Raw genomic sequence first — 12745 nt, 5'->3', positions numbered from 1 at the left:
CGGGGAATACTGGTGACCTTTACACCGAAAGAGGGGCAGCTACCTTTAGAGAACCCTGCCATTCTTTTTGGGGCTTGTTTGAGGAATAATTATTTGCCAGTCCTATAACTAAAACTTGTTTATTGTGGAAAATAAGATGTTTAATTGTAAGGAAAAGAGAGCAATTGTTGCATAGTTGAAAAAAAGGGAGAGTATCATGAAGAAACAAGGGAAAAGAAATACAATGAATCGTGGGGTCTTTTGAAGCCTGTTTTTACTAAAATCCTGCTTGATGGAGATTTTTTGTCCTGGCATTGTGGAAAGTGTCTTTGATGTTTGCCTCACTGAAAAAGTTGGTATTGCAAGAAAGTTTGAGCAACGTGTCAATACTAGGGCCCACGGGTATTAACCAAGAGGATGAAAGCAAGAACAAGATGACCCAATTTGCTAAACTTACGTTTTAAAATTAAGACTGGAAGACTATCGAAGAACTTTTGAAACTTTAGAGTTTGTAATCCCTTTGTGTCATAGTCAATAAAGGCTAATTAGTGAAAGATTAATTTTGTTTCCTCAAGGTATTTCAAATGACAGATAAAATCAAAATAGTAAATATATATTGCATATATTATGTGTTAAAGTGTTTTCAGGAACATCTGAAGTAAGGGATTGGTATGCTTTTGCGTAGCTTTTAGTTTTTATTTTTAAGGATTTGTATAGATAATGCCTTCACAAAGCTCAAAAGAGAAAAGGTGCAAAATATAGCTAAACTATTTCTTGTCTATTCCACTACAACCCCCAAGGTAATTGCAGTTGTTAATTTGTTGTTTTCTTCCAAAATGTTGTCATACTATAAAAGGCAAATGTGAGTATAGGTTATTTCCCCTCCGTATATTTTATAGAGAGAGCCTACTGGATATGTGATAATCGACTATACACACACACACATACACATATATGTGTGTGTGTGTGTTTATATATACATGCACACAGGTTTATAGTGTATACAATATACAGTTACATTATGTATATAATATATATACACTAGTTCATGCCTTCATTTTTTACTTACCGTAGTAACTTAGAGACATGTCTAAATCCATATGTAGAAAGCTGCTTCCCAATTATCTTTTACAAAGGTCATAAACTACTTAAACATATTATATGCTTTGTCTTGGAGGGCTTTTTTTGGATCATGCATCTTTTGTTCACGTTTCATTTTTAGGAGTCATTCATATTGCTTTGTGCAGCTGTAGTTCCTTCCTTTTCATTGATCTCCACTCCTGCATTTTATGAATCTGCCAACACATACTCAGCAGTTTTACTCTTGATGGACATTGATGGTTTCTAGCTTGAGACTGTGGCAAGCACTGCCTTCTATACAAAATTGTCCCAGTCTCTTCAGGATGATAATTTCCTTTGTTTTTTAAGGAGAGTCCCCAGAAAGACTCTGGACTCCCTGAAATGTAAAGCAGATGTCTCCCTTTCTGACTGGTGAATAGAAAAATTGTCTAGAATAAACAAAGAGACTTATTGGGAAGACAGGAATCAAGACCCTCTGAAAATTAATGTCTTTAGAGCAACTCAGGTGGAAGGGGCTGACCCAGAAATCTCGCCAAAGGAGACACTCCAGGGATAAAATAACTCTTAAAAGAGGGCTGGATCATCAGTTGTTGTCTTCTGAGATGCAGCAACAGTGGGAAGAGAGGCAGTGAGAATACTGCAGGGGTCGCAGTAAAGGTGTCCTAACCTTGTGTCTGTGGGTGGAGAAGAATGATGGCTGCAGGGAGACCGTCAGTGAGAACCAGTGTTGTGTGCTCTGATCAAAGGATTTGCCTTGCATTCATCCCTGTACAAGATTTACACTCTTAAAGTAGTGACCTCCAAAGATTTACACTCTGCAAAGTAATGACTACTCTGTTCATTGTTTGAGCCTACAGCTGCTCCTCTGTGAAATGACTTTTCCCTTTCTCAGTCTGCAGAAAGATGGGAGAAGGGCTTGTTCATCCATGAACACTCTTTAAATGAATAAATCAGATTTGTACATGTGGGATTTGCCTTTCCAGAAGTGATACTGTATATGCCTTTTTCTGGAACTTAGGGAAAAAAGCATATGAGTTTCCTTCACAAGCAGTTTTCTTCTTGTTTTTCTTTTCCTGGTTAAGTGGAGGAATATGTGACACTTTGGGTTCAGGTGGGAGAATGGGAGCCCTCAAGGTTTCCCGCCCCTCTGCTTTCAGTGTAGAGAGCGGGGCTCCTACACAGCCCTGCTCAGCTCAGACACAGCCTCGCCAGCCCTGTCATGGCTCAGTTATTCAAGCCTCCAATCCCATCGCTTATCCCTGTGTGGCTGAAAACACAGCTACTGGACATTTCAGTGCAGTGACTCATCTGAAATTGGGTAGCAATTTTAGTTCAGTGTCTGACATAAAGTCCATGCTGTAGAAGGGTGTTATTCCTAATGTCTTCTCAGGTATTTCAGTGGACTTGTCACTCACTGCTTCTGTGCCGGGAAGATTTATTCCCTTTGACTCCTTCATGCCACCCATAGAATCCCTGAGGCCCTCTTAGTAAAGACCACTTTCTTTTTCCCCCTGAAAGAAAGAAGCAAATTCTGTAAAGCTTGATGAAGTTTTAATGAGCAAGTGTAAGAATTGAAGTGAGGACAGATCATGTTGTTAGCCAGCTCTGGGAATCCATGGCCGAAGAGAAACAGGAATTTTTTTGAAAGTGAAGAGCCTGGCTATCACCCTTGATTCTGGACACTCACTGAGGTAAGGGAGCAATCTCTCCACACTTGTAACATCTTCACAGACCCTTGTGGGAGTCGATGGTCAAAGGTGTAATAGCACTGGCCATGGACCTTTACCTAGAAGAGGAAACATGCATTAGAAAGACAGTATTTCACTAAACAAGCTTTCAACCTGCTCTCTGCTATGTCGTAGTACCTGCAACATGCAAACAGAAAATACCTAATTATACATCTGAAGCGAGTAGACACACTTCTTTTTACAGACCACCTTTTGTGATTATTTGAGATAGTTGCTCACTACATTTTCAGCATTTCCTCTCATTCTCCAGAGAGGTTCTACCACTCTGTGTCATATGTGTTTGTTTGGTCTTCTGTCTATCCTGGAAGATCCCCATGGTCAGGTACTGTGTCTCATAAACTTGAATCTCATCATCATGCACAGGGCCTGCCACGGGGTTAGTGCTCGACAGTTTTCATTGAATGCATACATTTCAGTTACGTGAACTGACTCACATTCATTTCTCATAGCCCAGCTTCTCTTTGGAGTAGCCCAGATCTCAGCTGGTGGTGTCAGAATAAAACCCAAGTGTTCTCAGAGAGATGGAAATGCACAGATGTTGCAAAGCATTAGATATCACCTTTAACATCTTATAAACATAGGGGGAAAAATCCCTGACTTCAATCTGAATAAAATGTGAATCCTTTAGCATACACTTTGAAATGTTAGAAAGTTTGATCACATTTTTCATTACTGAGGCTCTATAGGAAGTCCTCTTCTAAGTTGTATTCTCTAATTTAAAGCAAACGATTTTGAATGGGTTATTCCATTTGTTTGTAATTACCTTCCAATGTAAGTATTGGGAGGTTGATAATGATAAAAGGTTTCTAATCATTAAGAAGCTTAATACAGCATCCCTTGTGAGAGCAAAACATTGGAAAAAAACCTCAGTGCTTTTGTAAAGATCATATTCAACAATTTTTGGTAATTTTTTGAGGGGAATAATATGCAATCCTTAAAAAATGAGACAGCACCGTGGATAGATGATTTCTTCAAGGTATATACTTTGGGTACAAATAACTGTAGTTCTTGAAGTGTTATGTGTAGAGAAATCTATGCCAGCATCGGTTTAAAAGAAATGAAAATATATATGTGTGTGTATATATATGCGCCCATAAGCATAGACTATCTTTAGAAGAAGAGTAGAGAAGCTAGTAATATTCTTCTGAGACTCTGGCATCAGGAGTAACAAAGTCTTCATATTGGACTGACTAAAACAATTTTATTCATTTAGCTACATGAAAATTGAAATAATAGCATAAGTGGAAATGAGAACTGTGGTTGAAGAGGAGATTCTCCACCATGGAGGAAATGGTAGGTGAGCCACCCTTGACCCTGGTCAGATTTGGGAAGGAGCTGTGGATGGCAGTGCAAGCAGAGATGATGGCAGTGCACGCAACAACACTTGTTGAAAGAGAGAGGAAAATTACAAAAGTTAAGTATCCCCTCTGTGTGTGAGGAAAAGCTTGAGACAGAGGTAGTTATGGGAGATAGGCTCCAAGAGTTTCTTGGAGGACGGGGAGAGCTGTCTCTTGCTCTGGGAGCCCATGGAGGCCAGGTGCTGGGAGCTCCTTGGGCACTCACCTGGTACCCATTGTCCACCACTGAGATGCACAGCTCAAAGTCTTTGCCATCCTCAAAGGGCATATTGTTGCATTTCACTTCCTGCTTCCAGGCCCCATTCTCACGGCTGTTCATGACCACATAACGGCCAAAGTACACTTGGAAATGGAAAGCAATGTCTGAGACATCATCCATCGCAGTGTGGAAATCCACCTGTAGCTGTGGTTCATTGCTGAAGAGAAAGCACACAGTGTGTTGAGCAGCTCCCTGTCTTGTTGCGTACGCACACAACATACCCACAAATCCTTCCCATTTTTCTCCAGGGCAGACAGAAGCCTTCCTGGTGATAATGCAGGCTTCCTCTCTGTGGGGCTGCTTCCTTCTGCCCTAGGGAAGGGTGGGAGAAGATGCTCTGCCCCTGACTCCCAGACAGAAACTGAACTACAGTCACTAACCTTATGAGTGTCCACCCCATGAAAATTTTGTGGCCCTTTATAGGTAAGGAGCCACAATCTCAACCACTGCCTGTCCTCCTCCCCTAGGCCTCGTGACTGGCCCACGGTGCAGCCATGTCAGGTTTCTCGCCAGGTGCTGGAGGGTCTCTAGGACCTGCACCTGCATGGTGCCTCCATCCTGCCAGCTAGACATTTCTGCGTCACTCACATGAGGTCACCCCCTGAGCAAATATTCTCCCTTCTCCACCCCACCACCCTTGGACACAAAAATACTCACATGAAAGGTTGGACAGGTTTCCCTTGGATTGTCACAGAAGTACCACTATGCAGGGACACAGCCTGTGTGTATGGCACCTGCCAGAAAATTGAGACTGAGTGAGAGGCACCAGGCCATGCTCCCCTGCTATAACAGATTCCCTTTAGGCAGTTGGTTAGATGTTGAAGGGTAGACCCTGAGGCCTCCCCTCTCCCACCTTACCACAATCAGAACCCTGTATTCTTGAATACATACTTAAAAGCAGAGCTTCAGAAACTGGGCTGCCTCAATTTTCTCCTTGATTCTGCCTTCTGCTAGAAGTGAGAGGTTAACATTTTTTGAACACTATTCTTAAGATGGGGTCTTATTATATTCCCCAGACTTGAGTGCAGTGAGCCCATCTCTGCTCACTCACTACAGCCTCAACCTGCAGGGCTCCAGCAATCCTCTCACCTCAGCCCCCTAAGTAGCTGAGACTACGGGTCCGCATCACAGAACCAGCTCATATTTTATGTTTGTGGAGAGTCAGAGTCTCTTGTTGTTGCCCAAGTTAGTCTAGAGCTCCTAGGTCCAAAAGATCCTCTTGCCTTGGCCTCCCAAACTGCTGATGTACAGGAGTGAATCACTTTACCCAGCCAACAGTGTGACATTAGATTCACTACTTGAACTTCCCCTCCTCAGTTTCCCCAATACAGGCAGGATTTTCTAAAGGTCCTACTTTGTAGGACGTTTTCAGTAATATATGAGTTAATATGTGTAAAACCTGTACACTAATCCGCAGAATGCAGTGGCACCATCACAGCTCATTACAGCCTTGAATGCCTGGACAGCAGCAATCCTCCAGCCTCAGTCCCCAAGCATCTGGGAGTACAGGCACATATCAGCATGCCCAGCAAATGTTTAAATGTTTGGAAAGACAGAATCTTGCTGTGTTGCCCAGGCTGGTCTCCAACCCCTAGACTCGGGTGATCCTTTAACCTCAGCCTCCCAAAGTGCTGGGATTACAGGCCTCACCAAACTTCTTGATGAATATCCACTGTAAGCTCTGTCTGAACTGAAGCTAAAGTTCCTTGCTGGTTTTGGGTGATTCCATATCTGAAACCAAGTCCCCCAATGCTCTTACCTAGTGAATCAAAACCTGCCCACCATTCTGGTGCTCAGTGTGAAGGACAGGCTAAGATGTGGGACAGGGAGAGACCTGAGGCTGGAGGCAGGAGCCAGTGGTCACTGTGTGCAGATTCCACCTGCAGATGCACGCCAGCAAAGCCTGCCTCCCTCTCCCCGACTCTGCATGAGAAGAGGCTCCCAAGAATTTGTGCATTCTGCTCTCGTGAATGCTCAGAGACCAGTCCTTGGTAACTCATAGTCCCCAAAATCCCCACCATTTCTGCCCCCTGGGATCCACATTGACATACATGGGAAGAGGCACAGCTGCTTCATCAGAGGTGCTGCTGTGTGCGGAGAAACCTTCACATGCACAGAAGTTCACATGCATGTTTCCAGTTCAACACCCAGTCACATCCCAGCACATACACCCAGGGTCACACGGAGCCGCACCACTCAGAGTCACACATGCCCACTTGCTGTGCATATAAAGATGCTCACACGCTGATCTGGCTGTGCTCACACAGTCACATCACAGTTACTATGACAAAGCATAGTCACCCCCTTACACTCAGGCACATACCCGCATGTCCTGATGGGCCATCCGCCTCCCACCTAAAGTCGTATAATCTCAACAGACACCATTCTCATCAGAAACCATCACTTGGTCACAGAGGGTTACAGTGGCCCAGGGTCCACACCCCACAACCACAAGCATCTCAGACATCAGAGCCGTAGGTTATCTCATTCACAAGCTTGCAACTCACGGTAGAAATGCTCATATTTGTATCTCATAAAATCTCCCTCTTTCCTTTTTTCTGTGACTTGAGATTATTGAAGGTTGTGCCTTTTCAACTCACAGTTAGTGGTGACATTGTTGTCTCCCTCTGGGTGGCTGTTCCAAATTGGGTCCAGTCTTCTGTGTGAATCTCTTGGAGTTGCAGCATTTAAATGGTCCCTGGCAGCCCTGCCCTCTGGCTTCATTCCTGTTTCCAAGCCCCTCCCAGCAAGGTTTCCCTGTGGGATAGGATGTAAGATGTTAGAAAGAAGCTGAGTCAAAACCACACCTGTTTGCAGGCCTATGACAGACAGGGAGGGAGGTATCAGGGGAGAAAAAGGGATCACCAGGGAAATGCACAGATAAGGATGATGCAATGAGAGGTTTTGATGTTCATCCTCCATGCCTGTCATGAAGCATTTTCTCCACTGTGCAGAATCCACCTGGCAGGTGTGCATTTTTCTAACTTGTGCAATGAGAAACAGGTGGGGATTGTGGAAAAGGCTTTGGCCCTCGAATGTAATCCTGTTCTCTGCTCCAGAGTCTCTGAGAGAGCACTGACTTTGATCCTCAGCAGAAACATGGGGGAGAGGTGGAGAAAGTCCTTGTGTCCTCATGAGCCCACGCCAGGCCCCTTGGCTCTGGTGAGTGGTGACCACTCTCACACACCTGGGCTCCAGCCACACCATCTCCTTTCTCTTTTGGTGTCCATGTGCATTGAAATCTCAAGAGCTCCTGCTTCTGCAGATTCAAGGAGACAGGCGAGATTCTTAAGTCTAGTCCTTGAGTTGTGTGCTCCGTAGCTCCAGACCCATGTGAGGACAGGCGCAGGCGCAGGTGATTGGACTTCAGCCATAGTGAAGTCTTCACCCGAGGTGGAAGACTCAGGAACCTTCCTCAAGTTCTCTTTCTCTGATAATAGAAAACATCTCGAAAACCTGTATTAGAATTTGAAGAAGGAATGTGTTAGAATTCCTCTCCTTCCATTTGTTCCCTCTCTTTCTTTGTTTTCCTCTTCAGCTTTATTGACTGTAAATTGAAAGTGTTTTCCAAAAGTTGATCCAAGTTACCAAACAATCTGTATTTTGATGAGGAATTATTAAAATAGCACTTCAATATTAGGCATGGCCTGTTGGTGACACCCGTTGTTTCCTATCTGTCGCTTCCTTGCCGTGTAACCTTCTTGCCCCCATGGGCAACCCTGCTTCTGCCTTTCCTCTTTGCTTTTCTTTTAGTTTCATCACTTTGTTGAATGTTGCTTGTAGGTGATTTTCCAGGAGGGCTCCTTCTGGGTCATGCATCTTTAGTTGACATTTCTGTTTTTAGGATTCATCTGTATTGCTGTGTGCAGCTGTAGTTACTTCATTTTCACTGCTGTATACTCTGAAGTTTTATAAATAGATCAACACATACATACCAGTTTTACTGTTGATGGACATTGGGAGGGTCCCAGCTTGGGACAATTGCAAACATTGCTTTCTACACAAAATTGTCCCAGTCCCCTCATGCTGATCATTTTTTTCTTCATGGAAAATTCCAAGACATATCATAGGCTCCCTGAAATTTAAAACAAATCTCTCCCTTTCTGACTGTGAATGCAAGAAATTGTTCATAAGGCAAACAGAGACTTACTGAGAAGGCAAGAATCATGACACACTAAGGATTCGAATCTTTAGAGGACCTCTGACAGATGGGGCTGCCCAGAGTCCACCCAAAAGCAGACATTCCAAGGAGAAAAGTCACTCTTAGGAATGGACTGTTGGGTCAGGAGGGGTCTTCTGAGATCAGGGTCCAGGCTCTGACATGGGATAGGTTACAGTGGTAGGCACTGCAGGGGATGGCAATGGAGGTGTCATAACCCCATGTTAGTGGGGGGAGAAGAATGGGCCCCGCAAGGAAAACCATCAGGGAGAGCTGTTACTGTGTGCCCTGATCAAAGACTTCACCTTGCATCCTTCTCCAGCCAGGGTTCACACTCTGCAAAGCAGTGACTGCCCTGGGCACTATTGGAGCCTGCAGCTTCTCCTCTGTGAAATGGCTTTTTCCTTTCTCAGTCTGCAGGGAGGGTGGGAGCAGGGTATGGTCATCCATGAGCACTTTTTACTTGAACAAGTTAGCTTTTTTTAAGTCTGGGTCTCAACCTTTCCTGAAACAAAGTTGCATATTCCTCATGCCTAACCTGAGAAGGAGACAGCATAGGAGTTTTATTTTTGTTTTTTCTGGTTGAGTGGAGGGACCTGTGAGCTTTGGACTTCAGGTAGGTGGAAGGGAGCCCCCACGAGTGCCCCACTCTCTTCATTGTAGAGTGTGACTCCCACTCAGCCGTGCTCAGCTGACACATTCCCTCCCACCCTGCTACTCACTCAGTTATTCACATTCCAAATCACCTCTCAGTCCAGAAACCTGCATGCACGCCCTTACCCTTCTCTTTCTATCACAGCCTTTCTGACACCTGTGGGAAAGTCCTATGGCTCTACTTGAATAAAACAGCCATGAATTGAAAATTTTTTATTTCCTGCCAGTTCACCCAGGACAGGCAGTTTTGTATCTACTCTGAGTGTCTTGCTGTTTTCTTAATAAAAAAATGTCTTTTCTATAACTTCTCTCCTTAACAGTGATGTGATAGAAATAGAATTTGCAAGATTCCAACAGTGAGTTATGAAATCATTTATGTCTGCACCATGGATTTCTTGGGAAACTTTATCTGGCTTTTAACTAGATGTGCAAAGGAAACATGGTCAGATTTTCAGTTTGCTTAAAAGTTTACCCAGGGTCATAAGGAAGTAAAGTAATGAAGAGCCCTTGGCAGCCTCCCCGTGGGTCCCAAATTGATCTGTGATTATTCGCTCAGTTTCAAGTTGGATAAAAGGATTGGACACATTCAGAACATGGTAGAATTTCACATCGGTTCGGTCATGTAATGCCTATATTTCAGTTCCGTGAACTATGACTGCCATTCACTGCCAGTGTCCTAGTTTCTCTTTACAGTCTCTGAGATGTGAGCTGGTGGTGGCCAAGAATGAAACTCGTGTTCCTAGAGAGTTAAAACAGGACAAGTGTTGCAAAACATACGATATTATTTTTAATAGCTGATTAGCATATAAAAAGATTCCCAAATATGAATAAAATGTAAATCTTTGGGCATAAACATTAGGGAAGGCCAGAAAGTTTGAACATATTCTTTACTACTGAGGTCTATAGAGAAAGTTACCTTATAGGTGTTAATATATCAGATTTTACATGCACACATTTTCGACCCAGTTATTCCATTTCTTTGTAATTATCTTCCAATATAAGTATCAGAAGGTTGGTAATGACAAAAGGGTTGATTAGAGAGCTTAATGTGGCATTATTTGTGAGAGCAAAACATTGGAAACAACCTAAATGCACATCAAAAAGGTCAAGTTCAATAATTTTGGGTACTCCTATTGAGATAGTATGCAGTCTTTAAAAACTGAGACACCACCATGGTTAGGTGATGTCCTCAAGATATATTCTTTAAGAACAAATCAACTTGTAATGTGTAATGTGTAGAGCAGTTTATGCCAGGATTTGTTTATAAAGCAAATGAAATCGTAGCCCTGTATGCTTCTATAGGCACTGAATGTTCATGACCACACAATGGCCAAGATACACTCAGAAATGGAAGGTGATGTCTGAGTCCTCATTCACTCCTGTGTGGGAATACCCCTGCAGCTGTGGGTCATTGCTGAGGGTAAAGCACACAGCAGATTGTGCAAAACCCTCCCTTGTGGGGCACAGACAGGACACACATAGAAATTCCTTCGCCCTTTTCCTCAGGGCAGACAGAAGCCTTTCTGGTGCTGCTATAACCCTCATCCCTGTGGGGTTGCTTCAGCTCCTCCTGACCTTCAGAAGTGAGACGCTCTGCCCGTGTTCCCAGATGGAAACTGAGCCACAGTGACTGACCTGTGGCTATAAGTTATCCATTCCTTGAAAATTCTATGCTCCTTGATAAAGAGCCACAGCCCAAACCCACTGAGTGTCCTCCTCCCGTAGGCCGTATGACTGGCCCACAGTGCAGGAACTGCACCAGGACCTTCACCTGCTTGGTGTCTCCATGCTGCCAAGTAGACATTTCCACATCACTCACATGAGACCACCTCCTAAGTAAATATTCTCCCTCTTCCTCTACCACGCACCATCCTTGGACCATGGAGTACTCACACAAAAGGGAGGATCCGTGTCCCTCTAATTGTCACTCAAGAATGACCAGACAAGTACACAGGCCATGTATGTGGTGTCTGCCACGGAGATTGAGAGTGGATGAGACAGGCAGGGCCAGGTACGGCCTCTCCTTCTATAACAGATTCTCATGATGCAGGAGGTTCGAGACCAAGGGCAAACTCGGGCCTCCTCATTCCCACTCTACCACAGTCAGGCCTCTTATTCCTGAGGAAATAGGGGCGGGGGCATAGTTATGAGTTAGGCATCAGGAGCCAGGCTACCTGGATCTCTGTCCTGATTTTGCCTCTTACTAGTAGTGCAATCTTAGATCTGTTACTTAAATGTTCTCTATCTCAGTTTCCCCCATCCAAAGAGGATTACTAGAAATTTCTTCTTTGTAGGAGGTTCGCATGGATAGAACAGTTAATGTATGTAAGACTTTTACCCTAATCCCTGGCATGTATGGGGCCAGTTAGATGTTACTGAAAGAAGATGTTGGGTTCTTCTGGAACACTGCCCTGCCTTCATTTTCAACTCTGAAACTGTGAAAACAAGATACAAGGATGTAACAGTAAAGTAATTCACTCCAGTGAGAAATAATACTTGTTGAAAGAGAGAGGGAAATAACAAGAGAACAGTAAACCCCGTATGTGTGGGATGCACATGCATCGCAATCATCAAGGGCCATGGACGTCCTTCCCAGAAGACGCACAGATTGTTAAAAGCACAGCTTCAGTACTTGCACAAATAGAGTGTGGGCTAGAGAAATAACTGGAGGGAATCTACAAGTGGCTGATATTTGTTCTCTTTTGAGATAGGGTCACGTTCTATTGCTCAGGCTTACGTGCAGTCATGCAACCCTAGCTCACTGTAACCTTGACACCACCACCCCTGTTTGCAGGCCTGTGTCTGTGATGCAGTGGAAATCACCGTGGTGGAGGTACCAGGGGGGAGGAAGGAGTAACACGGAAATGCACAGATAAGAATGATGGAGTGAAGGGTTGTGCAATCCAGCCTCCGTGCCTCTCATGAAGTTTTTTCTCCACTGTGCAGAAATCGACCCGGAAGGTGTACATTGTCCTAACTTGTGCAATAGTTTAAAAAAGAAAGGTGGAGATTCTGGAGAAAGGTGTTGGCCCTAAAAGGTAATGCTTCTGGGCCGGGCACGGTGGTTCATGCCTGTAATCCCAGTACTTTGGGAGGCCGAGGTGGGTGGATCACTTGAGGCCAGGAGTTCGAGACCAGCTTGGCCAACATGGTGAAACCCTGTCTCTAACAATAACAACAACAACAACAACAAAAAGAAGTAAAGCTTCTGTTTGTTCCGGAGTTTCTGGGAGATGACTGGCCTTGATCCTCAGTGGGACCTGTGGAGAAGGATTGAGATAGTCCTTGCTTCTTTCTTCCCACTCAGAAGGCCCCTTGTCTCTGCCAGGTGAGAGCTACTCCCTTCTGTCTCTCACACACCTAGGCTCTAGCTGCAGCTTATTCTTCCTTTCTGGGTATTCATGTGAATCAACATTTCAGAAACATTGTTTCTCCTGACACCATTTATTAAATAGGAAATCTTTTCCCCATTACTTGTTTTTGTCAGCTTTCTCAAAGATCAGATGGT

At 44.1% G+C, this 12745-nt stretch overlaps 1 protein-coding gene and 1 long non-coding RNA gene across 4 annotated transcripts in view; one reads left to right on the top strand and one right to left on the bottom strand.

The window, feature by feature from the left end:
• Positions 1-2593: 2593 nt before the first annotated feature.
• LOC108285684 (galectin-10-like) overlaps positions 2594-12745 on the bottom strand; it is a 63169-nt gene continuing 53017 nt past the window's right edge. Inside the window, exons 1-4 of one of the 2 annotated variants that reach the window (XM_017503006.2) lie at positions 7025-7192; positions 5082-5158; positions 4371-4581; positions 2594-2845 (exon numbers count right to left, since the gene is read on the bottom strand). In XM_017503006.2, the coding sequence (XP_017358495.1) occupies positions 2723-2845; positions 4371-4581; positions 5082-5158; positions 7025-7111 (498 nt within the window). In that variant the 5' untranslated portion in view covers positions 7112-7192 and the 3' untranslated portion in view covers positions 2594-2722. Of the gene's footprint in view, positions 2846-4370; positions 4582-5081; positions 5159-7024; positions 7193-12745 lie in introns of those variants that run through there. The other variant, XM_017503007.2, reaches the window with a different exon arrangement.
• LOC108285687 overlaps positions 12461-12745 on the top strand; it is a 34905-nt gene continuing 34620 nt past the window's right edge. For both annotated transcript variants that reach the window (XR_005196122.1, XR_005196123.1), the window contains exon 1: positions 12461-12565. This is a non-coding gene — a long non-coding RNA (uncharacterized LOC108285687). The remainder of the gene's footprint in view (positions 12566-12745) is intronic.

This window comes from Cebus imitator, unplaced genomic scaffold, assembly GCF_001604975.1.
Source record: "Cebus imitator isolate Cc_AM_T3 unplaced genomic scaffold, Cebus_imitator-1.0 Scaffold306, whole genome shotgun sequence".
NCBI classification, from domain to species: Eukaryota; Metazoa; Chordata; class Mammalia; order Primates; family Cebidae; genus Cebus; species Cebus imitator.
Note: the sequence above shows the minus strand (reverse complement) of the source record. Positions and strands in the feature narration are given on the sequence as shown.